At 36.6% G+C, this 25,687-nt stretch overlaps 1 protein-coding gene across 6 annotated transcripts in view; it reads right to left on the bottom strand.

Annotated features, from left to right (window-relative positions):
* The window catches only part of srgap1 (SLIT-ROBO Rho GTPase activating protein 1), a 109,049-nt gene that overhangs the window by 15,588 nt on the left and 67,774 nt on the right, over positions 1-25,687 (bottom strand). For 3 of the 6 annotated variants that reach the window (XM_018092246.2, XM_002941251.5, XM_031898915.1), the window contains 12 exons: positions 24,769-24,951; positions 24,296-24,424; positions 21,282-21,503; positions 20,387-20,488; positions 18,027-18,224; positions 17,848-17,938; positions 16,279-16,306; positions 15,755-15,857; positions 13,886-13,946; positions 13,659-13,736; positions 12,571-12,705; positions 4,703-4,808 (listed from right to left, as the gene is read on the bottom strand). In XM_018092246.2, the coding sequence (XP_017947735.2) occupies positions 4,703-4,808; positions 12,571-12,705; positions 13,659-13,736; positions 13,886-13,946; positions 15,755-15,857; positions 16,279-16,306; positions 17,848-17,938; positions 18,027-18,224; positions 20,387-20,488; positions 21,282-21,503; positions 24,296-24,424; positions 24,769-24,951 (1,436 nt within the window). Of the gene's footprint in view, positions 1-4,702; positions 4,809-6,856; positions 6,911-12,570; positions 12,706-13,658; positions 13,737-13,885; positions 13,947-15,106; positions 15,141-15,754; positions 15,858-16,278; positions 16,307-17,847; positions 17,939-18,026; positions 18,225-20,386; positions 20,489-21,281; positions 21,504-24,295; positions 24,425-24,768; positions 24,952-25,687 lie in introns of those variants that run through there. The other 3 variants (XM_018092248.2, XM_002941252.5, XM_031898916.1) reach the window with 2 other exon arrangements.

The raw sequence follows: 25,687 nt of genomic DNA, 5'->3' as shown, positions 1-25,687 counted from the left end.
CGAGGCCAAGACTAACCCCAAAAAGTTTTTTAAGTACCGTATATACTCGAGTATAAGCCGATCCGAATATAAGCCGAGGTACCAAATTTTACCTAAGAAAACTGGAAAAACTTATTGACTCGAGTATAAGCCTAGGGTGGGAAATGCAGCCGCTACTGCTAAGTTTTAATAATCAAAATAAATACCAATAAAATTACATTAATTGAGGCATCAGTGGGGTATATGTTTTTCAATATTTATCTCAAAGAAAAACAGTAAACTAGCTCTGTAAGCGGAGAAGAGGGTCAACAAAAACAATACGAGTACTATCCCACGCTCATTGCACATTGGCAAACTGGCAGCAGACCCAGTCCCAGAGGGATGTTAGGGGAAATAAGTATTGCTAGTGGGAACCTAGGCCAGGGTACTGGAGGGTCTGGTTGCAGGTGGCCTAATTTGCACACAAAGGAGAGAGGGTGCTAGTCTGGAGGGACCCATGGCACCCGACTCGAATATAAGCCGAGGGTGACTTTTTTCAGCACATTTTGGGTGCTGAAAAACTAGGCTTATACTCGAGTATATACAGTATACATTAATAGTAAAAAGATGCAGGTTGAGGGTGTGGCCCCATTGAGTTATAGTAACAATATGGTTACAGCGGATACAGAAAAGGCAGATGTGCTTAACCAGTTCTTTTCTTCTGTGTATACAGTAGAGGAGCCAGTGGGCCAAGTCCCACCCAATAGCTGCGCTGTTGCCTCAGCTCCAACTACACAGTGGTTGGCACAGGATTTGGTGCTTAAAGGGTTACACACGATAAATGTAAACAAGGCACCTGGGCCAGATGGAACACACCCTCGGGTACTGAGAGAGCTAGGGGCAGAATTGCAGTGGCCCTTGTTTCTGATATTCTCAGACTCTCTTTCATCAGGTATGGTACCTAGGGATTGGAAGAAGGCGAATGTCATTCCTATATTTAAAAAGGGAGTAAGATCTCAGCCTGGCAATTATAGGCCTGTAAGTTTGACATCCGTGGTGGGCAAGTTATTTAAAGGCTTGTTAAGGGATCACATTCAAAATTATGTAGTGGAGAATGCCATTATGAGCAGTAATCAGCATGGCTTTATGAAGGACAGGTCCTGTCAGACCAATTTAATTGCTTTTTATGATGAGGTAAGTAAGAAGCTGGACAGTGGGGATGCAGTAGATATAATCTATTTGGATTTTGCCAAAGCATTTGATACCGTTCCCCACAAACGACTGCTTTCTAAGCTAAGGTCTATTGGTCTTAGTGAAGTCGTTTGCACATGGATAGAAAACTGGCTACAGGATCGGGTACAGAGGGTGGTTGTTAATGGTACATTCTCTACTTGGAGTAAGGTTCTCAGTGGGGTCCCTCAGGGTTCTGTACTGGGTCCACTTTTGTTTAATTTGTTCATAAATGACTTAGGGGAGGGTATTATGAGTAATGTATCAGTGTTTGCAGATGACACAAAACTCTGCAGACCAGTCAATTCTATCCAGGATGTGACATCCCTGCAGCAGGATCTTGACCAACTGGCAATCTGGGCAGCTAAGTGGCAGATGAGATTTAATGTGGATAAATGTAAGGTCATGCACCTGGGATGTAAAAATATGCAAGCCCCGTAAACCCTTAATGGGACTGCACTAGGCAAATCCCTAATGGAGAAGGACCTTGGAGTCCTTGTAGATAATAAACTTGGCTGTAGCAAGCAATGCCAGGCAGCAGCTGCAAGGGCAAACAAGGTTTTGAGCTGTATTAAAAGGGGTATAGATTCACGGGAGGAGGGGGTTATTCTTCCCCTTTACAGAGCGCTGGTAAGGCCCCATCTAGAATATGCTGTTCAGTTTTGGTCTCCAGTGCTCAAACGGGACATTATTGAGTTAGAGAGGGTCCAGAGAAGGGCAACTAAGCTGGTAAAGGGTATGGAAAGTCTCAGTTATGAAGAAAGACTGGCCAAGTTGGGTCTGTTTACACTGGAGAAGAGGCGCTTAAGAGGTGACATGATAACTATGTATAAATATATAAGGGGATCATATAATAACCTTTCTAATGTTTTATTTACCAGTAGGTCCTTCCAACGGACACGAGGGCACCCACTTCGCTTAGAAGAAGGGAGGTTCCATTTAAACATTCGGAAAGGATTTTTTACAGTGAGAGCTGTGAAGTTCTGGAATTCCCTCCCCGAATCAGTTGTGCTGGCTGATACATTATATAGCTTTAAGAAGGGGCTGGATGGATTCTTAGCAAGTGAGGGAATACAGGGTTATGGGAGATAGCTCTTAGTACTAGTTGATCCAGGGACTGGTCCGATTGCCATCTTGGAGTCAGGAAGGAATTTTTTCCCCTCTGCGGCAAATTAGAGAGGCTTCAGATGGGGTTTTTTGCCTTCCTCTGGATCAACTAGTAGTTAGGCAGGTTATATATAGGCATTATGGTTGAACTTGATGGACGTATGTCTTTTTTCAACCCAACTTACTATGTTACTATGTAAGAAAGATTAACGGAGTACAAGAGATTTTTAAAAGAATGTCATACACAAAAGTTTCAATCCATTTTTATTATTAAGGTATTTATTTAAGGTATGTATTCAAAATATATATGGCTTCATGACAATTTGAATCTAGTCAACTTTTTACATGTTATTAACTCAATTTTGCTGATGTTAACGTAAAATCCAGAATGATGGAATCATATAGGGGAAAACATTGGTATTCCAACTTTTTTACGTGAACCAAGAACCATACCACGGTGTTGCTTTAGATTTTCAGGTGTAAATTGACAGTTTACTAATCTTTAATGACAATCCTGGGCTAACTACTTTTTTGATTCCACCCACCTCAATCAATTAAGCAGTCCACACAGTAGCACTGAAAATGGTTGTCCCAGATTCAAAGCTGATTAACACTAGTGCAGACATAGAACATTACATTCTGATTTACATCTTTTTGTAGCACTGGTCTTTGCAACCAGGTTAATATCAAAGGGTGAACTGGCATGTCATTTCCCAAGTTGGCTACACATATGGTAGGCCAGTTCATGCAGTATGCTGTATGTTTCCTTAAGGACCAGATACAGCAATGAAGCCAGTGTACCCCTTCAGCAAGTGACACAATACAACAATTGCCTAGACAAGAGGCAGTGACACGTGAGGAGATTAGTCGCCCTGAAATCAATCTGCTCCGATAGTGGCGTCTAATGTGCTTGAATGCTTTCTCTACCGGCAAGAACATACCTCACTGGTAGATAAACATAAGTGTTGCTTTGGCTTTCCGAAGTTGCCTGAAGTTTTGTCTTAAGTCAGCTTCAGAAAACTGAAGTGACATATATGTATTCCTACCGGTGATATACATACTCGCTAGTAGAAAAGCATTTAGAGTAGTTTAGTCACCTCATGTGTCGTTGGCCTAAAGGGACTATCTACTAGCACTAAACATTGGGTAGACCATGTCCATCTGATGTCTGCCCTGCGCACAGTAAATATAACACATTCCAAAACTGCTCAGTTAACAAGCATCAAGACTGAATTTAAAACAAAAAGTGAGTTTTCTAAATTGGATGACACTTTACAGTCAAGGAGGATAAATGTGAGATTTTTTTCCAAGAGCAAAAAAGGGGGGGTTTCTTTACAGAGGAAGGTGGAAGAGTGACCTTGTGTGATCAGTAATGCTCATATGATAGCAATGAAATCAATATTAATCAGCTGTGATTTAATCCAGTCATTAATATGCTTTGGTGCAGTAAAAATGCCTAGTAGTTTCCATAAAAAGCATAACAATGGAGTTCACATTATAGGGCATAAGGAAAAAATTAATTAAAAATACAACTACAAAATAAACTGAGGTGAAAATCAAGGCAAAGTGTCCATGCTTAAAAGAGCAGGCAAGTTTTACTGGTCTGCTTGCTTTGTTTCTATGTAAGCCATATCTGCTTCACGTAGTGTGCTGTTCTTATCACTGTGGCTCAGGCTATGCTTTTGTGTGTGCTGACCTGGAGCTAAAAGATTAAATTACATAGCCAGTGAAACAGAAAGCCAGGCAGACAGGTGGAATAGAGAAAAGATTTACTCTTAGTAACTCTTAATATCCGACATAACCTTTGACAGGGGAGCCCATTTATGTCTGCACTTATCTATTCTATGCAGCAGCTGACTTTGCAGCAGCTGAGGTCAAAAATGGATTCTGACTGAGTGGCAGATTTTTTTTATACAGAGGATTAGCCCTGCTTTTCATTTGGGTTTCACCGTCATCACTGCTTGAGCTGGGCTTTAATAAATGAACTTGTTTAATAATAATTGGCTTCACATTTACTGATTTTTTTGTTTAATGACAAGCCTTTACAATGGCAGAACTAGTTTACATATCTATTTTGGTCAGAACTCTACAGAGTGCTTCTGAAATGGCATTTGTTCTTGTAACATTATCTAAACTATTTTCATGTATTGCACTTAAATGTAGTAATAGGGATTCAGAATTTTTTTGCAACTTTAAAGCAGAGATTAAGATTCAAACGTATATACAAACTGGGAATAGCTGCAAATTTCTGTTAGTGTGATGTCTGAAATACAACTGATTTCCCTTACTTAAGAATTTCTGCACATTGTATTTCCTCTATAACTCAATAGCAGTATCACAGAAGCCAGTTTAGTACCTTTTATTACATTGTGAATAGAGGTGAAATGACATATACCAATATACTTACTGGTTCAGGAAAGCAAACAAGTATCTCATGACTATAAGCACAGTCCTGGGCAATGTTAGAAGGATCTTGCGAGTCTGAATGGCCCTCTCATAGAGATTTTCTATTCCTGAAGAATATAATATAATAATGAAAAAAAATATATTATATATATTATACTGAAGAAATTAATAATAAAGGCATTAAAGACATTAGTGGGGGCAGTACTAAAACCAATCTGTGCTCTTCCTCAGGGACAAACCAAAAAAAACACCTGATTTTCAGTAGAAGTCTTAAAAGTCTATGTAGTATATACTGTGCGCAAAGTCTTAAAAGTGAAAGTTTACAGGCTGCACCACAGTGCAGGCAAAGGACACACAGAAAATAGGGAACTTGCCCAGACTGACAAAGTGAATAAATTGGCAATGACCTCAGGGGCAGTTGCATATACCTAACTGTTCCAATTTCTTTCTCTCTGACTGCCGATCTATCTCTATCTCCCTGTCAGTTTCCATCTCATTTCCCTTATCTCTCTACCCAGTTTATTTATAACATTTAGGCCAAGCTCAGCCTTCCTTCCTATAAAAGCTACAGAGTCTGATGCTGAACTAAAACTCTTAGCATTAGCTGATGTTGGTATTTGCAGTTTAGCTACAGTAGGAGGCTGCAAGTTGCACAGCACTGATATAAAGTATTGCTGAAATGGTAGCCATGATGCTACAGTTGCAGTCCCTTTTTTTGACACCATCTTGCCTTGTACATGCTCACAGAAACAGACCCTTTCCCTAACATTACCTTAACTATACACTATATCAACATTAAATGCAAAGTGCCAAAATATAGCATGATATACTTGTGCCACACTGAATCTGTTATGAAATGCTGGAGGACTCTCATTGTGACTGTCATGGAATGCTGTGGGAGCTGTGTTAGTCTTAAAACCTAGTGCTTCTGATGCTACTGAAAAAGGGTGTGTTTGTAAAATGGGGAGTGGTAATTTGTGGGTGTGGCAAATAAGTGGGTGTGGCCAAGCAAAATGTTTGGCGCGCTATGCACACAAGATCTTTTCGTCCCTTTTTATCATTTTAAAATGTTGGGATGTATGCTGTTGCAAGATGCTGGAAGACATTGGCACATCATTGGGTCTGTGTGTGGGGGGGGAGGGGGGTTGTATAGGCCTCTTGCTGTTGCAATAAACTTCAGCAGCTACAGAGATCTTATGGGGAAAGGGACATTGGATGGCTCAGTAGTACATGGTGCTCACTATAACATTTGAGATACTCATACTATTTTTCCTCATAAACCCACATTGTTCACATCTTGTTTCCCATAGTTTAAAGCCCAAAAATTTATTTATTTTAATAGTTTTTTTCAAGTTCTCCTACAGTAAAGGAACAAAATAAATGCCTTTGAAATTACTATTGAAAATCATTCAAGGCCATATTCTTAGCATGGCAAATAACCACATACTGAAAACTTCCATGTGTTTTATCCAAATATTAAGCTCCTAAGGCTTTATCACATGAAAGACTGTCTGGCGTTATTTATTTTTTGTTCCTAATTCTTGTGGTAGCCTTCTAATAGTGTATAACATATGCTTTTGCCTACTGCAAAGCATCTTGGGCAGGAGATTTCTTGATGATTTTTCTCTGTGACATGATACACATGCCAAGGGCCTACTCAGTGGCAAGACAGTTAATTAAAAACACAGCACAGCTCTTGATCTATAATGTGCCAAGGTTTTCTCTGGAGACCCATTTATGTTCTTTGGCAGAGGACAACAGCATATGTGATGGAAGCAGAATTCGCTACTGAGCAATGGTCTCTTGTGTACTGGATTACTGAAAATGTTGTCTGCTTAGCTAGACATGTTACCATAGTAAAAATATTATCCCTATGCATACATATCTTCATCTCAAGGATTATGATTTATTTAAATACACATTACAAGACATCATTTGGTTAAAACATAGAGAAAGCATTTACAGAAACACATGAGAAAGCAAATGCATGTTTTGCACAATGTACTTTATAAATCTGAGTCATTTTCTGTGGGTGGTTAAAAGGGTAGTAAGCAAAGATATGGATATATGCTCAAAGGAGATCTGGGCTGCCCTCAGAAATCCAGTGCTGTAGTTGATGCCTAGAACAAATGCAAACAGAGAGGCTCCTGGGAAGTACTAAAGCATACTGAAGATTATTTTCGCCCCAATAAAGTTGTAACTACTGCATCTACAAAGACAAAGAAAGTAAAGAAAAAAGATAATTCTTTTAAATAATTTTTGACGGAGGATTTTCAAATTCCTTCTCCACAGAGGCATTAAAACATTAAAATTGAGGGGCAGATTTGGCACAGCTACCAGAGAATGGCTGGAAAAAATACTGAAGGAAATGAAAGGATCTTCTCAAAATAGAACTATAAAAGTGCTTTTATAGTCATTGACTTGATGGTATATAACAGCCTACAAAAAGCATAAACATTTCTTCAGCTAATTCTATTTTATCTTTCAGAGGCTGCAACACTGCTAACATATTAGTACACATATGGTGGGAAAATCATATTGCTCTAGCACATTGGAGACAGTTACATTCATGGTTCCAGGATATTTTCTCTACCACCTTCCCTTTTATACCGTGAGAGCTGCAACTTAAAACCCCATAAAAAAATCTTAGAAAAAAACCTATGCAATTGTCATGCCTTATACTTTCGGAGGCTAAATGGGCTCTGGGCTTCTGATATTTCCTGACAAATAAAATACATACAATATATAACATGGAGCAATTCTGCAACACCTTTGCCAACATCTCATTAATAGTTTGCCCTTCCCTTTGTTGCTAGCTAACAGCCTCAGTTATTCTAATTTCTACTAGAGTTTAAAAAACATTTTTAAAATTATTTTGGGGGAATCTGCTTTCTTTTGGCCACTACAGCAACAGTGAAGATGTGCACTAATTTTAGAGATTCTACAGGCACCTGTTCGGTTGAGGTCTTGGCTCTGTGCAATAAAGTTATTGAACTGCCATTTTAGCAAACCCATTCTAAACAGACCTCCCCTTGTGAATGGGGGCCTAAACAGGAAGCCTATTTGCCCATATTATTGCCACAAAGAAAAATTCTCAAAAATATCATTGTGTTGCATAAAAGTATAGTGCCGCAAATACACTGTTTTTCACTAATCAGAAAATGTATAAATATTAGCCATTGTCCTTTTTTTGTTTTTGTATTTGTGTGTGAAGAAGAGCCCTTCAGCTGTCAAATGGATCCTGGGAGATGCAGGTTAACAACAACTGTGGATCCACCGGTTGAACATCTGGTCTATACACTGAAACTGTAACAGGCAACACTTGTTACATAGTTTATTCTTGTAACATAGTAACATAGTAAGTTGGGTTAAAAAAAGACATACGTCCATCACGTTTAACCATAATGCCTATATATAACCTGCCTAACTACTAGTTGATCCAGAGGAAGGCAAAAAACCCCATATGAAGCCTCTCTAATTTGCTGCAGAGGGGAAAAAATTCCTTCCTGACTCCAAGATGGCAATCGGACCAGTCCCTGGATCAACTTGTACTAAGAGCCATCTCCCATAACCCTGTATTCCCTCACTTGCCAAGAATCCATCCAGCCCCTTGTATTTATGTGTTTTGTCCCCAAAGTTACTCTTATGATGCTGGAGGACCAGGATAATTTACCTCTCTTCCTTGCCCTAAAACCAATTTTAAAACTAACAAGTTTTAGAAAATGAAGAATTCCTTTAATGTCCAGCACTAACATACACTGGATTAGCAAATATATTGTGAAAGCCTCTCTAAATTAAAATCATAATAAAACCTTTACTTCCTTTTTTTTTTATCTCAAGTCTGTGCCATCTTTAGAAACAACATTTGTTAGAACTTCTTTTAGCTGGCTTCCAAACTGAACTGATTGTAAAATGCTCTGACACAGAGGAAGCTGGAAACAACAGCCAGTGACTGAATCAGCAGATTTAATTTCCTAGACAAGTTATTTTAACCGGTGTATAAAAATAGTGAACTGTGTGAAATCCGGGAAAAGGATGGAAGTCAAAGAATACGAGGAATTGGCAGGCCTAAATACTGTATGGCATTGTTTTTTTCCTTTATGTAAAATTGCTCCTTTAGTGCATATAGTACTCAGAAAACAGGTCACTTGGCTGACCTGAATAACTATTTGCCACAGTCTAACAGACTGTAAATGTATCAGGCTTTTCTCTAACTTTAGACATTACCATGACCCCACTGCAAGACCAGATTTCAAAAGAATAGTAAAATATAAATAGAGGAAACCCTGAAAAATCCAAAACACTATGAGACATAAAGCTAAATAGGAAAACTGACCCTGAGGAATTAAGAAAAATTCCAGGCCAGAGGACAAAACGATCTTAAGATATTCAATTCCTTTTCTGTGCATATTGCAACTTGTTGCACTTCGCTAGCAGCTAAGAATCACACGGTGTAAGATTTCCCTTTTCTGTAAAATACATGATCAATTTTTGGTATGTCAGATGTAAGTGAAGGTCTTTTGTATATCATGACACGATAGTTAATTAAATATGCCCCAGGAACACCTCTTATGTTACCATTCACTTTTTATGAAAATAAAAGATGGAAATATTTGTAAGTTTGGACAGCTATATTGGGTTACAGGTGGGTAATTATATATTATATATATATATATATATATATATATATATACACACACACACACACACAGGGAAGAGTGGAGCACACCCTATAGAGGTTTAAATGCCTTAGGTGCTGGCCAAAATAAGGACATATAAGAACAGAGAGCCACAGTGGTTTGTCCCTGAGGAAGAGTACAGTCAGTACTCGAAATGTTGGATTTTTTTCAATACATTTTTTCACTTTTTTGTTAAGTCCTTGTGTGTGCGGCTCTCTGTTCTTATATATATATACACACACAAAATATATTAGAAAAGATTCAGGCCAGTTGGTTTACACTGCTGACGTGTCAATAAACTAATAAAATAAAATAAAGATGATCAGACTGATTTCCCACGCAAATAAACACATTTGAAATAAGGTTTAGAAGAAAATAACCACACCCCACCCCCCCAAAAAAAACAAACAAACCTTATGGTTCAATCATTATTAAAAACAACTTCTGGTTTGACTTATATTTTTTCAAACCCAAACAATCGTCTGACTATATCTGACCAATGAAATCATATGCACACTTGCTAGTCTGTGGCCTTTTTCTTTGGTGGTACTTTTTTGAGTAGGAAATATATTTAGAATTTTTCATTAGTCAGGGGAGGTTATTAACATAAAAAGAATCCAGGAAATGAATAATATTTGCTTCCTACTCACATTCCTAAATGTGTGCGATATTTCACTCCAACAGCTGCAATCATAGTGACCAAAGACATGGCGTCTCAGGTTTCACAAAAGCCTGCAGGGATGATCCCCATTAAGCCCTTAGAGGTGTAACTCTTGTCAGAATATAAATGTGACTGGCTTCCCAGGCAAGTGCAAAATAACAAACTGTTTTTCACCAATGTCAGTGTGCCATTGACCTTAGTAATCAAAGTTACAAGGAGAATGTTGCAAAAATCATTTCATTCTTCATCAGTAGTCAGTGGCTACAATATCTTCTGCACTGGGCAGAGCACCCTGGATATGGATTTCTTGTATTCGTTACTGAGCTATATTTAGAGCAGCATTTCCTCAGGATTTCCATACTATAACAGAGATGCTCTAGCACACCCAATCAACTGGCTACGAATATACAGCACACAATGCACAAAGGAAAGTCAATGGTGAGCACTACTATAAATCTTCCAAAGAAGAGATCTACAATCTACGTCATTTGACGAAAAAACCCTTTAACAGTATTTTACATTTTTTAAACGTAACGTATAAAAAAAGAAATGATATGTTTACAAAAAGTATTAAATGAATGAGAAAGAAATACTGAAGCAGACTGTATGACTGGGGTATTGAACTATTTTATAATTGGAAATGTGGAGATTTAATTAAACATTGCCCAAAATGTCCATAAGATGCCTAATTAAATATAAGACGCCAATTTTTTTTTAGTGTGGTAAAAATAAAAAATTAAATTATAAAAAGTTTAATAAAAAAAAAAAATCAGTGGTGTATAGCCTAGAAAAAATTGCTTGCTTTTTTCAGAATATAGTTGTTCCTCTGGCTCTGATTAGAATAAGTCCAGGGAGAGAGGTTTGCAGAACACGGAGATGTTCAGCAGCATAAAACATTTCATGTTGTAAGTATGTTCTTGCTATGGCCTTTAATAGCTTGTGCTGCCTGTCTGAACTTGATCTTCACATAGAAGTTAAGACAATTACTTAAGTGTATAAAAAGCCTTGATAATGTGGCAGGAATGTTTTCCTGCTGTGGTTGATTCAAAGTGTTATGCATAATCCAGATGAAAAAAAAAAGGGAGCGGTCACAGCTGCAAATATGAATAAACACTCAGTGCCTCAGATGTGGGACAGTTTGCCTTTGAGAACACAAGTTCCTTTTTTTTTTTTTTTAAGGAAGTGTTTTGCAGGAGAGAGCACTGCTGTCTAAAGGAAATAATAGCAGTTCTTAAGGCGGCCATACATGCAAAGATATTATCGATGATCAGAGCATGTATGGTGGGAGACGAGGCAACCAATATTGGTACAAGCCTTGGATATCAGTCGTTTTGTTGATCAGGCAGGGCTAAACATTCTAATCGGGCACCTGTGAAGGTGTGCAAACGTCGTAATTGTGTTAAAGGGATTCGGTCATGGTTTTTATGGTGTACTTTTTATTTCTAAATTACACTGTTTACATAGCAAATAATTCACTCTACCATTGAAAATGTTATTCTTGAACCAACAAATGTATTTTTGTAGCTGTAATATTGGTGTGTAGGCAGCCATCTCAGTGCATTGTGCCTGAATCTGAGCTTTCAGAAGGAGCCAGCGCTACACATTAGAACTGCTTTCAGGTAACCTATTGTTTCTCCTACTCCCATGTAACTGGAGGAGTCGCAAGCTGGATTTGGATTTCTAACAATTTAGGGCTCTGGCACACGGGAAGATTAGTCGCCCGCAACAAATCTCCCTGTTCGCGGGCGACTAATCTCCCCGAGTTGCAATCAGTTACCATCCCACCGGCGAAAATGTAAGTCGCCGGTGGGACAGCACACGCGACGGCGCGATTTCGGCAAATAGCTGAAAATGCCTCGCGAGGCAACTTGGGCGATTTGCCGAAATCGCCTGCGCAGCGTGTGCCATCCCACCGGCGACTTACATTTTCGCCGGTGGGATGGCAATTCGGGAAGATTAGTCGCCCGCGAACAGGGACATTTGTCACAGGCAGCTAATCTCCCCGTGTGCCAGAGCCCTTAGTGCTATTTTGATATCAACTGGGAGCTGCTATCTTGCTGCCTTCCTATTGTTCTGCCAATCAGCTTCTGGGAGGGGGGTGATATCACTCCAAATTGCAGCGCAGCAGTAAAGTATGACTGAAATTTATCAGAGCACAGGTCACATGGCGTGGCCCTGGGAAATAAAAAATATGGCTAGCCCCATGTGAAGTTTCAAAATTAAATATGTTTTTGAAAAACAGATTTCAGTGCAGGATTCTGCTGGAGAAGCTCTATTAACTGATGTGTTTTGGAAAAAACATGTTTTCCCATGAAAGTATTCCTGCATGACAGATAGGGGTAAAGAATTCCTTTGTATCTAAATATCTGATAATTCAGCTCTTAACGTTAGTAGAGTGGACAAACAATCGTTCCAACGCCCAATGGTCAAAGAAAAGAGATTTATTGTAGTGTGTATGGCCACCTAAAGGCATAAGTAAGAACGGGGGGCAAATTTTCAGGGCAGACAAAGAAAGAAATGTTGACTTACGGATGCATGATATTAGGTCATTAAATCTTTCCTTTGGAAAGAGTGGGTTTTCTAAACCCCGGAAATATAGCTTCAGTACTCCAGCCACAGAGTTGATGTCATGGTTATTTTGGTCATCTGTCAAAGGATCCTCACCTGAAATAAGATACAACTTATAAGATACAAAAGATGAAATAAGTTACAAGTTACCAGTTATTCCTAACTGGTGATTTCCTCAATTAAGTGGGTGCTTTTTTGTCCAAGGGCTTTTACCAAAATAATAGCAAGAAACATCAACAGAAAGACCAACATACTGTAACTGGAACGGAAAACATGCAATTTAATCTAAACTTAGCATAGAAAAAAAAATACAAATTATACCCTAAAAAAGGCATTCAAAAATAAGTATAGACCATTTCAATGTATTTTAATCAAATGAGTTATCTTTGGATTATTAACAAAATTCAAACAAAAGAACTTTGAAAATGAGGCTGCATAATATAATTAATCAAGAAGTGTATTTGGTTAGTTTTTTAAAGTTATTGTTGCCTTAAATTTCTGCTTATCCACATTTTAGCGGTCCTGGAAGTTGAACTGGCATTTACAGTAAAGGAAACATTGTTAAATGTATTCTCTGTGACTAACATTATTTTCCTGTTGCTTCTGTTACAAAGGCTAAGGGAAAAAAAAGCATAGAAACCTCTGTTATAGCAAGCATGAAGAAATAAGTGGGTTTGAAAATAAAATGGATGAATGGGTTCCATTCATTTCAGTGATTTTTTCCTACATTTAATACAGCTCTCCCAAGGCTAGGCTTAATGTACAGTGAGAGGTTATGTAGGGACACTGACAATAAGTAAGCGATGCCGATGGCTGTATGAAAGGCTAAAATAATACTATACATGAATGATAAGGTATTAAACTAACAATTAATTTAAAAACATCCATGTCCACTCCACACAATAAACCATGTGCTGTTTGCAAGGAATTTACTATTAGCGCAAAACACAAGACAATCTGTTAATCAAATAAACTTGTTCTAGAACATAAATAAAAATATACACAGGATATGTTTATGCTACAGAAATAACATGAAATAAATGGCTTACCTCTTTCAAAGGCATTTTTAATATCATTGACTTCTACCTGGGACCCAGACACTCTGAATATACCCTGATGTTGAAGCCCTGATGAAGACATACAGGAAAACAGACAGGAAGTGAGGAGGCGCAGAATCGACAATTTACTAAACATTTGCCCAAGCATAACCACAAAAAGGCCAAACCAGAAACAACATTGGACATGAAGACATGAAGCAAGGCAATAAATGTCTTACCATACAAATTAATAAACCTGATACAGCTTTCAACGATAAGAGGAATGATCTGCCCAGATTCCTAAAAGACAATGTAATTATATTATGAATGTCTGATGTATACTTAACATATTTTCTTTAAATTATGTTTTAGAAATGTAATAGTAGAATGCAAACTGGTCTAATCACCTATAGTACCCAATGAGCAGGAATCATTTACTGAGTTTTAAAAACAAAGCATCTGACTGGTTGCCATGGGAGACCTGCACAAACATTTCACTGTAATTTACTGCATGAGTCTCACAGTGTTGTTGGTCTGAAGTCTTAAAGGGTTATTTCTGCTTGGAACTAAAATAACTACTGTATAACCACTGAAAATGGTATAATTTAAACAGTAATAAGCCATCTGGTTTAAATGTATTCCACTGCAAAGAAACTAGCTTGGACAGTACATAGCCTTACTTAAGTCCTTAATAAAAGAAATGTAGAAATAAGACTATAATTTTATAGTTTTAAAAATATTTACCCAACAGATTTATTTTGAGGGCTCTGTTTATGTGTGTGGCTAATTGCAATCCCATAATCACTACAGGCTTTGCTATGCCAAGGCAGACCTGGAGCCAAGAGAATTTATAGCAAAGCAAACATTTTGTGGTTGGGATTTGTTTGGCTGTACCTTTTTAACTTTTTTTTTTTTACAACCAACCCATGTGTTTTTAACCAAACAAATTTTTTTATGTTTGAAACCTTAAATATTCCACCAAGCAGCCTTTACACCTCATACTCTCCATCTGTGCTATTGGTCCTGATAACTATACTACAGGTATAGAACCTGTTATCCAGAATGCTTAGGAACTGGGGTTTTCTAGATATGGGTCTTTCTGATATTTGGATCACCATACCTTAAGTCTATGTATTTAAACATTAAACCAAATAGGGTTATTCTGCACCCAGTAAGGATAAATTATATTATAGTAAGGATCAACTTACAAGGTATTGTTTTATTATTACAAAGAAAAAGGAAACAATTTTTTTAAATTTAAATTACTTCATTAAAATGGAGTCTATGGGAGATGGCCTTCCTGTAATTTGAACTCTCTGGATAACAGGTTTCTGGCTAACAGATACCCCTCAATTTTCAAATTTCTGAGAGGCAGCACATAGTACTGTCTAAATGTACAAATACACAAATAATTAAGATTGTCATAAGTTTCATGCAAAAACATGCCAGAAGCACCATACCTGATGCCTTGTGTGTGAATTCCGTCTTCCACGACTAGAAGCATTGTTAGAAATACAGGATGAAAAAAAAGATAGAAAGTAAATGTAGTAAAGATACAAGACTGAGCTTAGAAATACTTTGTTCCAAGTACTATGTTCCTTTAGGCACAGAGGAGGATGGAATTTCTCTTTATCAGCAGAATATTAGAGCCCCATCTCAAACAATTTGCAAAGGTGAACTATTTTATCTCCACATTATTTACTTTAGGAGTACTTTTTTTTTTATGAACAGTGCGACAACAGACTTTGCTCTTTTTATGGCTCTGGCAGGTATAAAATGTTTTATGAAATTGAGTTAAGAGTTACGTTTGCCATCAAAGATTAATTGGCCTTCATTTGCCAATAGAGTAGAGGTAGGTGTGGTAGGCAGGAACAGCTGATGTATTCCTTATTGTTCTAAATAACAGGAAAGATGTACATAAAATAATTGTTTCCTTATTACTTTGTTGTCATTATCCATCTCTCTGTGACTTTAGGAAAGATTTTGATCAGAAGGAAGAAATAGCCCACCACAACTAAGAGTGCAATGACCTTCCCCAGATGTTATAAGGTTTTGATAATTACAGCAAAAGCATCCACTTTAGCCACCAGCATTGCAAGTGCCAGTACCTTGATGAAGGATTCCAGATCCCCGTTAAACAACTTAGTAATATATTGGGATTGGGGTCTGGGCTTCTTTTGTTTCTGGGGCTTAGGGGGTACATGTGGAGGCCTGGGAAAGTAAATATTAGCAAACAGTGAGACAGATGCTATTTATTACCCGAACAACTTCAAGCGCAAAGGCAAGGCAAACCAAGATACTTTTTACTTATTAAAATAACCCATAAATTAAGCAATTTCTAAAGTTGGAACAACTAATGTCCCACATGTTAGAGATCTCTTTGGCATGATATGCATCACTAATGCTTACAATAACTAATTCCATACTGGTGATATGCAATTTTATAACTTCATAAAAGAAATACATATGTGTAGAAGTACATTCTTGCAATTTTATATCACTGATTGAACTGTGCTTTATGATTTTCCCCACAAGTAACATGTATAAGGTGATAAAATGTTACCATGGAGGCTCCAGATCACTTAACAAAGGGTTTTAACAACATGAAGAGTATTAAAGAGCAAAGTCTTACCTTGTTGTCATGTATTCTGCTCTGTGACCTGTAACAAAAATAAATATATAGGATTTTAAATGAGCAAATTATCAGACCATGTTAAAGATGACTTTCTCATTGAAAAGAGAACTTACAGAGAGTTTAAATCAAAAAAGGTTGCAGGCCAGTGACTGGTTTGTACAGGTATAGGACCCGTTATCCTGAATGTTTGGGACCGAGGGTATTCCAGGTAAGGGGTCTTTCCATAATTTGTATCTCCATACCTTTGGGTATAGGACCCATTATCCAGAATGCTCGGGACCAAGGGTATTCCGGATAAGGGGTCTTTCTGTAATTTGGAACTCCATCCCTTAAGTCTACTAAAAATCAATAAAACATGAATTAAACCCAATAGGATTGTTTTGCATCCAATAAGGATTGTTTATATCTTAGTTGGGATCAATTACAAGGTACTGTTGTATTATTACAGAGAAAAAGGAAATCAGTTTTAAAATTCTGTATTATTTAATTAAAATGGAGTTTATGGGAGACAGACTTTCCGTAATTCGCAGCTTTCTGGATAATGGGTTTCCGGATAAGGGATCCCATACCTGTATACTAAAAAATCAATAAAACATTAATTTAACCCAATAGGATTGTTTTGCATCCAATAAGGATTAATTATATCTTAGTTGGGATCAAGTACAAGGTACTGTTTTATTATTACAGAGAAAAAGGAAATCAATTTTAAAAATCTGCATTATTTGATTAAAATGGATACTATGGAAGATGGCCTTTCCGTAATTTGGAGCTTTCTGGATAACGTATCCCATACCTGAATAAAGAATTACATATCCCTTATTGCCAGGATTCAAGAAAGTATTAATGCTAAATATAGAAAATTAAGTTGGCCCCTGCACCATAATTTAATAAGACCTTTGTGACTGTGCGTTAAAAAGGTGCAACAAGAAAAAAAAAAAAAGGAGTGGAAGAATTAATGCTGTATACGGTCTTATGTTTTAGGGTTTCTTTCGTGTTCACCTCTATAATATACACAGCACAGTAACATTTTCCTTCTTACTAGTAACCTACCAGTTGCTTACAAAAAAAAGTTCTTTTTGAAAGTACCTCCAACATCATGGAAAAAAATTAGTAAAAAGACTATATTTAAGGAAAGCCAGCACATGAAAATTGCCTTTTATTCTGTGCATAAAATATTTCTAGGAGTATATAGAATATATTGTTTTTAAGTGATTAGTGTGGTGATTCGAAGTATCACATGACTCAAAGATTGTGTATTATAAGTAGTCCTTGGGTGTGTGGGTTGTATGAATGCAATAGGGAATACAAACTTTAAGACCTTTTGAATTGGAGAGATGTGTGAATGATGAAAGCAGAACTATAAAATGGATTATAACTACATTATATAAAGATCAATTTAATATTAACTTTACCCTTATCTACTTAGAACAGAAAAACATGTCATAACTTGATCTGCAAAACAGATTTATGTTTATTGATCTTAATAATCAATGAATGTGCCTATTAAACATTAGTTACCAATATACTGACCTTGTATGCCTACCAATGGCCTATCCTGTTCCTTACCTCTTCCATCCCCAAGAGTTCTCTGCAGTAGATCATGCTTAGCTTGAAGTTTAGTGATGAGGTTGCTTCCTTCTAAATGTTCCCTGACCTTCTGCAAAAAAAGAATAGAGAGGTTGACATCCTAAACAATACTCTGGTAAAGAAGCCATTTGTAATACTGTCATGACATGAAATCTTACCATGAAATAAAACTGCTCGGTTTCTTGTTGGTTTGCTCGTCTCTTGGCTATGCTTGGTTTACTTAAGTAAGTTTCAGAGACTGTAGATTTCACAGACTCAGTGGAACGGCTGTGTTGAAAACATTCAGATACATCATAGTCCTCAATGGTAACCATATCCTGAATGGTCTGTTGAGTGGCTTCTGTTGTTTTCTTTATCTTAAAAGAAAAAAACTCTCAATGCATTATTATGTATATGTGTACATATATGTTTTATGGAGACATAGGGGCACATTTATCAAAGTGCGAATTTCGAGAATTAAAAAGCACGATACAATAAATTCGTATTAAATCCGATATTTTCTGATGTGCGCTTAAAGTCCGAAAATTTTGTATCGTGGTCGTACGAAAATATTGTGGTGCGATCCGAAAGTTACAAAATTTTTGTATCCGAACAATTGTAAAAGGCGCAAAAAACTTTCTGACTTTGATCCTTATTATGTATATGTGTACATATATGTTTTATGGAGACATAGGGGCACATTTATCAAAGTGCGAATTTCGAGAATTAAAAAGCACGATACAATAAATTCGTATTAAATCCGATATTTTCTGATGTGCGCTTAAAGTCCGAAAATTTTGTATCGTGGTCGTACGAAAATATTGTGGTGCGATCCGAAAGTTACAAAATTTTTGTATCCGAACAATTGTAAAAGGCGCAAAAAACTTTCTGACTTTGATCCTTCTGAGCATGTTTTTGGAAGCCTCCCATAGGACTCAATGGCACTCTGCAGCTCCAACCTGGCCCAAGGAAAGTCTCCCATAGGGCTCAATGGCACTCTGCAGCTCCAACCTGGCCCAAGGAAAGTCTCCCATAGGACTCAATGGCACTCTGCAGCTCCAACCTGGCCCAAGGAAAGTCATGATACCGAAGCTTGAATGAATTCCGAAACTTTTGTACTCGTTGCGACAAATACGATTTTGTCGCACAGACTGTCGCAAAGTACAAAAAGGTTGCGCAAATAAACGGAAAAAAAAGCAGAAAATATGCACAGTTCTAAAACTTAAAAAAATAAGAATTTTTAGAATTCGGAATCAATCATACATTGATGAATGTGCCCCTTAAGCTTCATAATAAATGGCACTAGGTCCTGCAGATTACATAATATATTTTGAAATGTTACAGCAGTTAAAACAATCATAAGAGGTTTCATGATTTTACAATATTTAAATTCCTTGTCACTTTTTAAGAATGGAAAGGGGATTAGATTGGAGAAAACCCTTTTAATATTTGATTAAACAAAAAACAAACAAAGACTGTAAAGGGGCATGTCCTTATATTATATTGTTGGTCTTTATACTTAAGTAACAACATAGATATACTTACATTAGAACAGAACTATATTATATTATATATATATAATATAACAATAGTATTGCTATGCTCTGATATAAATATATGCCTTTAATAAAGTCAAATTGTAGGCTAGGTGCAAGCAATATTGCAGGAGAAAAAAGAAACCAGTGAATAGATTGAATGTAATGCTTACAAGACCTGTGAATAATTTAATAGCCAAAGCAATCTGGCTACAGCTAGAAATTCGGCAGTTAATTATTCCATGCAGGGTGAGCAGAATCAACAATACAATCCAGACTGGTATTATACAGAAGGAAAAAAATTAAAATAAATTTACCAGAATAAAGGAAATTATTGCGCCTGCAGTAAAGATGAAAAGAATGAATATAGAAGAAGATGCTAAGTGAAAAAATAATACCTAAAAATTTTATTTTTCCCACAGAAAGATGCCTTAGCTTTCTTTATATTAAGCCAACATGCTGACTGCTATATATATATATATATATATATATATATATATATATCTAAATAAGTTGCTATTTATATCTAAATCGGGCATGCCCACAAGTTGTTCTAGATCAGTGATCCCCAAACAGTAGCTCGGGAGCAGCATGCTGCTCACCAACCCCTTGGATGTTGCTTCCAGTGGCCTTAAAGCAGGTGCTTATTTTTGAATTTCTGGTTAGGAGGCAAGTTTTGGGTGCATAAAAACCCAGTGTAAAGCCAAAAAAAACCCAGTGTAAAGTCAAATAGCCAATTATAATTATATTAGCACCCCCTGGAACATTTTTCATGCTCATGTTGCTCCCCAACACTTTTTTCATTTAAATGTGGCTCATGGGTATAAAAAGTTGGGGATCCCTGTTCTAGACAATAATTCCCAACATCCTTACCGAGAGAATGGCTTAATACAAGTCCCACCTGGAGGTGGTCAGTGAGTAGAAAACCTCACAAAAATGAAAAAAAAAAAAAAAATGCAAAGACAAGCAAAACTTCAGAGACAACAATAATTAATCATAGTTACCTCTTCATTTTCTATCTTAAGGGTCGCCAATCTAGACTGAAGCTGCTGATATCGCAAAATAAGTTCTCCCTGCAGTGGCTGCTGAGCACTAACCATGCAAACCTTTAAAGAAAAACAAACTTTAAGTAGTTTTATCAGCAACAGGTCCCTGCAGATTCCACGAACAGTCTCCTTAAAATTTCTTCTCTTTCTTTCTACGTTTTGTGACTTCTGGATGGAGCAATTCGGTTTAGGGTCTTCTGAATTATTCAAATAATTGTAACTTGCTGGTGCCATATGCAGAACCTTATAAAATAAGGTCTTTTGCTGTGTGAATCCAGTTAAAGCACCCTTTCACTGTCAGCAATCAAGAATCTCTCAAGCAACATGCATAGGCTAGTAAAGCATTCTCCAATAAATTTAAATAAACCGTGGAAATGTATAATCTATGTTGCTTAAGGCAGGTGGTAAGGGCAGGACTGGTCTGTGCCCCTCAGCACTGTGGTCTACACCTTGTGCCATATTTTGATATTGAAAATGCGGTACAGACCACAGTCAGATCCATGGAAGATATGCTTACTAGATGAGCACTAAGGGTGCAGCCTTCAATCCCTTAGCGCTTTGCACTTTTTCCCCTTAGTTTGTTGTTCTTCCCTGTATCCCTTAGGATACATTTGTAAACTGTGAAGCGTTTTGTGAGTGTTTTAACTACTCATCTAAACACTGGCTCTGATGGAAAGAGTGTAAGAAAGGATTACAATAAAGGGCATAAGTAAGAAAATTGATTATTTTAGACATGTTCATTTTTTTAAGTTAAAGAAATGTTTATAATTGTTGCCATTTCAATACAGAAATATAAGTTAAAAAAAAAAAAAACTCCACAAAACCAAAGTGTAAAAACAGAGTTTTTATTTACCTCATCCCCGAGATGTGGCTGAAACTCAAATTTCATTGGTGGACAAAATGCAGTGGGGTACATCTCCATAAATCTTTGCTTATCATTCCTTGGCTCCAAATTGTCTACTGCATTCTCTATAATGTCCAGTCCTTCATGTCGAGAAGTTTCAAGGTTGTACTCGGCTGAGAGGTATGTTCTCAGAGCTCTATTTAAACTTGCATGGTAGCCAAGGTCACAACACTGCAAACATAAAAATGCATAAGCGCTAAACATATGAATGACTGATCCATCTTAAATACTTTCAGCCCGTCCACCCAATGCTCAATAACACTTGGTATGCTTGGCTGTTCTGAGAATTTGTATTGTTTTTGTGTTAGTCTGTCTAAATTTAAAATAAAACATTAATTCTTTTCATTTAAGAAGGTATTTATAAGCTCAAAAGTTGAATGGTTTCTTTGCAAGGTCATGCCAAATAAAGAGAAAAGCAGGTATGGTCTTTCTCACCCCAAAGAAAAATATTCTCTCTTTCACTAGGTTAGGACTAACTCAAAAACACTGCCTTGACAGGGCTTGTCAGCTTATGCATATTTTGTACAACCCATGTAACTAAATGTGTTGCTTTTTTTGCCAAATGCAGACATTTTTCCTTCAGTGTGTGCATATATTATATTATATGTTATATTGAAGCCATATAATGGAGTGCTAGGGTAATGTGTATAGTATAATATATATAAATACAATATATATATATGTATAGTATAATATATATATATATATATATATATATAATACATTATATATATATATGTATACATTACATGTAGTTCGTTTTTGTGAGGAGAGGAAAATGGCTTCAGAAAACTGGAAAAATGTGAATGGCGCATTAAAATATCACATGCAGATTTAGAAATGTTTGACCTTTTGCAGTAAGCTATTTTTATTCTTGTGGGTACTGGAATTATGAACATGTTCAGATTTCTAGCTTCAGATCTATATTTTTTTCTCTATTGGTACATTTTGGATAGAGGTGCAGGCACAAGAGACCGTGATGAGTCACAGGATTTGCAGACGACTCAGCTGGGTTCCTAGCTTTCATTTATCATCTAAAAATGACACTTTTTCCGAGAAAAACAAAGAGGAATAAATGTTCAAACGGAATACTGTAGAAGAGCAGTATAGTCTTGCCTCTTGTATCTTGGGCTTACACTGGCCACACCTGCGCTTCTGTGGCCTGTCCTGTTCCTAGTATGGCTCTATGCTCTTAGCTGTGCATGCATCAGAGTGTATTTTCTGCATTCCCATTTCTTTGCTTTGCCTGCTTCATAGTTGGGGGGGGGGGGTCGCTAATCTAATTTTACAGTGATCCATTTCTTTGCAAAAATAAAGCGAAACATAATAAAAATATGCCATCCTTTTTGATTTAAGTTACAAAAAGCTTTGCTTTTAGTACAATGTGCGCTGCAGGAAAATCACCAGGGATCCCTGTAAGCATTCAAACTTGTTTTTTTTTTTTGCCATGAACAAAGTAAAGAACCAAATTTAACATCTTACAGGAGATCTGTGATGTGAGTTGTGGCTTGGCGCCAAATGGGCACCTGTTCAGGGACTCACATATATATTGTAGTATAGTTGTTTAACATTTACAATAATTTTAAGAGACAAATACAAAAGAAAAAAAAAACAAGCAAAACAATTAGATTCTGCAATTAGATTATATAGCGCTATCAGCTCAACATGTCTACATAAATGTGGGGGTGGGATGATTCAATTAACTAAAAAAAAAAAAAAGATGTTTTCGCTTTATACACCATCTTTCAGAGGTGTTTTTAGATTCCTTTGGGTTTTTTCGAAGATCAAGCATGAACATATTTGGTTTAGTGCAGAATTTTAATGAAATAAATTGAAATAAAATGATATGTATATTTATAAAGCTTACTGTGCACATAAAAATAGCCATATGCTTGTAATGACCCAGTTGATAAATTATAAAACTCCAGAATCTTCTCAAGAAAGTTGGTATCCACAAAATAATGGCTGTTTTGATCTGAATGACTGATTGTTAGAGGACAACATATGCACAGGAACTTAAGTGACTGGTCCACAGACTGCTTTCTGATCCAAAGTTTTGCGCTTTATCAAAGCTTTCAACTGAAACATTCAGAAGAAAGAAAGTGCTGAGCTTCTAAAACATAACAAGATATAGTGCATGGGACTTTAGGTAGCTTGTCTCTAGGGAGACAGGGAATGAAATCCGGGGTTGGATCCCATTTTGTGCAGCTCAATGATCAACTGATCACACTGCAGGAAATAAGTGTTTGCAGCAGGAATGATTTATTGGATAGAGTCAAGAAAAAGGAAAGCTTACAGTACAAATAATATACACAATATAAAAATCCCAATTGAAGGTGGATCAGTAATAAATTCAGACACATGTTGCACAGAAACCAGTTAATTCTCCATCACAATTGATTGAAAAATGAGTCCCAGTAGTTTTGAGAAAAAAAGGAACATGTGCAGTGCCACTGGCACTTAAAAGATGTACAAACTCACTATGTAACAAGCCCACACTTCATTTAAGATGAAAAATAGCTACTCTGTATATTGTTGATATGTTGTTTGCCTTTTTCTTTCTATAAAATCAATAAAATTTAAATTACAAAAAAAAAAAAAAAAAGATATCCTAGCAAGATTAGAAGCTGAGAAGCTGCTGTAACTAATTCTGAAAGCACTGATCATTAATGTTATAGGGTTGCTAAGCCTATAGGCTGGTGCAGTAGGGTATAATATATTACAGAATTCCCAGCCACAGAATTTGTTTTGCTTTATTTATCTTTTCGTGCAACTAAGGTAGGTGTTTCATTATTCTTTAGTATTCCATTTTTATACCATTTTTGAGAGATCTAAAAGTGTATTGTTTTTGTTTTATCTGTAAGCCTTTCATTTTTGTACTAACATTTTTATTTATTATTTTATTTAATTATTATAAATAAGTCTAATAACAGCAAAACAAAGAGAAAAGAGAAATAACTTACATCAATTAAATCCGAAAGATCGTGTATGTAATACTTGAAGACTGAAGCATTTGTGGCTTCCAGTGTTAATAAGTATTCATTTCGTGCTTTAATGGATTTTAACTTGTTCTCCGAGTATTTGGCTTGCCGCTGGAGAGGAAACAGACGTGATAAATAACGCAAACATTTGCAGAGCCTGCACATGCCATTTACCATACAGAAAAGTGTAATGTAAGTGCTGTCTGCTCTTCTGCTACCAAAATAATGAAATCATTTACTGCATTACATGAACATATGCCTCACTGGTAATTTATTCTCTGAAGGCCTTTTCATTATGTAGGGCAGGCTATATAAATCACTTGCAGCCAGGACACTTATTGCATAGCTGAGCAGTATTATAGTGAGTACATAGTCTTCTAGGACACTCAGGAGAGCCACTAGCAACATTTGATCCAAATATGGTCTCACATTTTTATAAACAAGACCAAGCTTACTTTCTCTTTCATCTTCTCTATCTTCTTGACAGAACTTCGTCTTTGGTGCTTGTCCTCTAACCGTAAATGAAACACAGGGTCTGCTGATCTCCCTATCTGTTTTTCCTCTTGCTTTTCAGCTTCTTTCAGCTTACATTCAGCACTGAGGCTCTCTGCATGATACATGTGGTATGTTTTCATTACCTAAAAAACAATGCATTTTGCTGGTTAAAAACAAAAACATTTTTAAAATGTAAGCTGTTTAGAGAAGAGGTCACTTACTAACACCACTATGTACTACACAGTATACAGTCTTTGTAAATACTAAATTAATAGGATATTGTGTGATTATATTATCTCCAGAGCATGTACACCAAACAAAAAGCTGCAATGTTTCTTTAACATTTATAAGAATGTTTGTCTCTGATCATTTTGTTTGTCTGATCGTCAAATCAAAATAAGCCTTGCAAGGCATATACAACAAATTAAGTCAAAAATCTAAGAACTAAGTGCTTAAAGTTGATTTTCCCCACCTAAATATCAGAAGTTGGTTTAGCTGCCATTATAGCAAAAGAAACTAATCTGGAGCTATTCAACAAAGCTCAGAATTTATATACCAAGTCCTCCACAAAATATTTGTCTGAATCCTTGTAGATTGTAAGCTCTTTTGGGCAGGGCTCTCTTCACCTCTTGTATCGGTTATTGATTGCTTTATATGTTACTCTGTATGTCCAATGTATGAAACCCACTTATTGTACAGCGCTGCGGAATATGTTGGCTCTTTATAAATACATGTTAATAATTATTATTATTATTAACATTTATTTATAAAGCGCCAACATATTCCGCAGCGCTATACAATAAGTGGATTTCATACATTGGACATACAGAGTAATATATAAAGCAATCAATAACTGATACAAGAGGTGAAGAGGGCCCT

This window comes from Xenopus tropicalis, chromosome 3 (genome assembly GCF_000004195.4).
Source record: "Xenopus tropicalis strain Nigerian chromosome 3, UCB_Xtro_10.0, whole genome shotgun sequence".
NCBI classification, from domain to species: domain Eukaryota; kingdom Metazoa; phylum Chordata; class Amphibia; order Anura; family Pipidae; genus Xenopus; species Xenopus tropicalis.
Note: the sequence above shows the minus strand (reverse complement) of the source record. Positions and strands in the feature narration are given on the sequence as shown.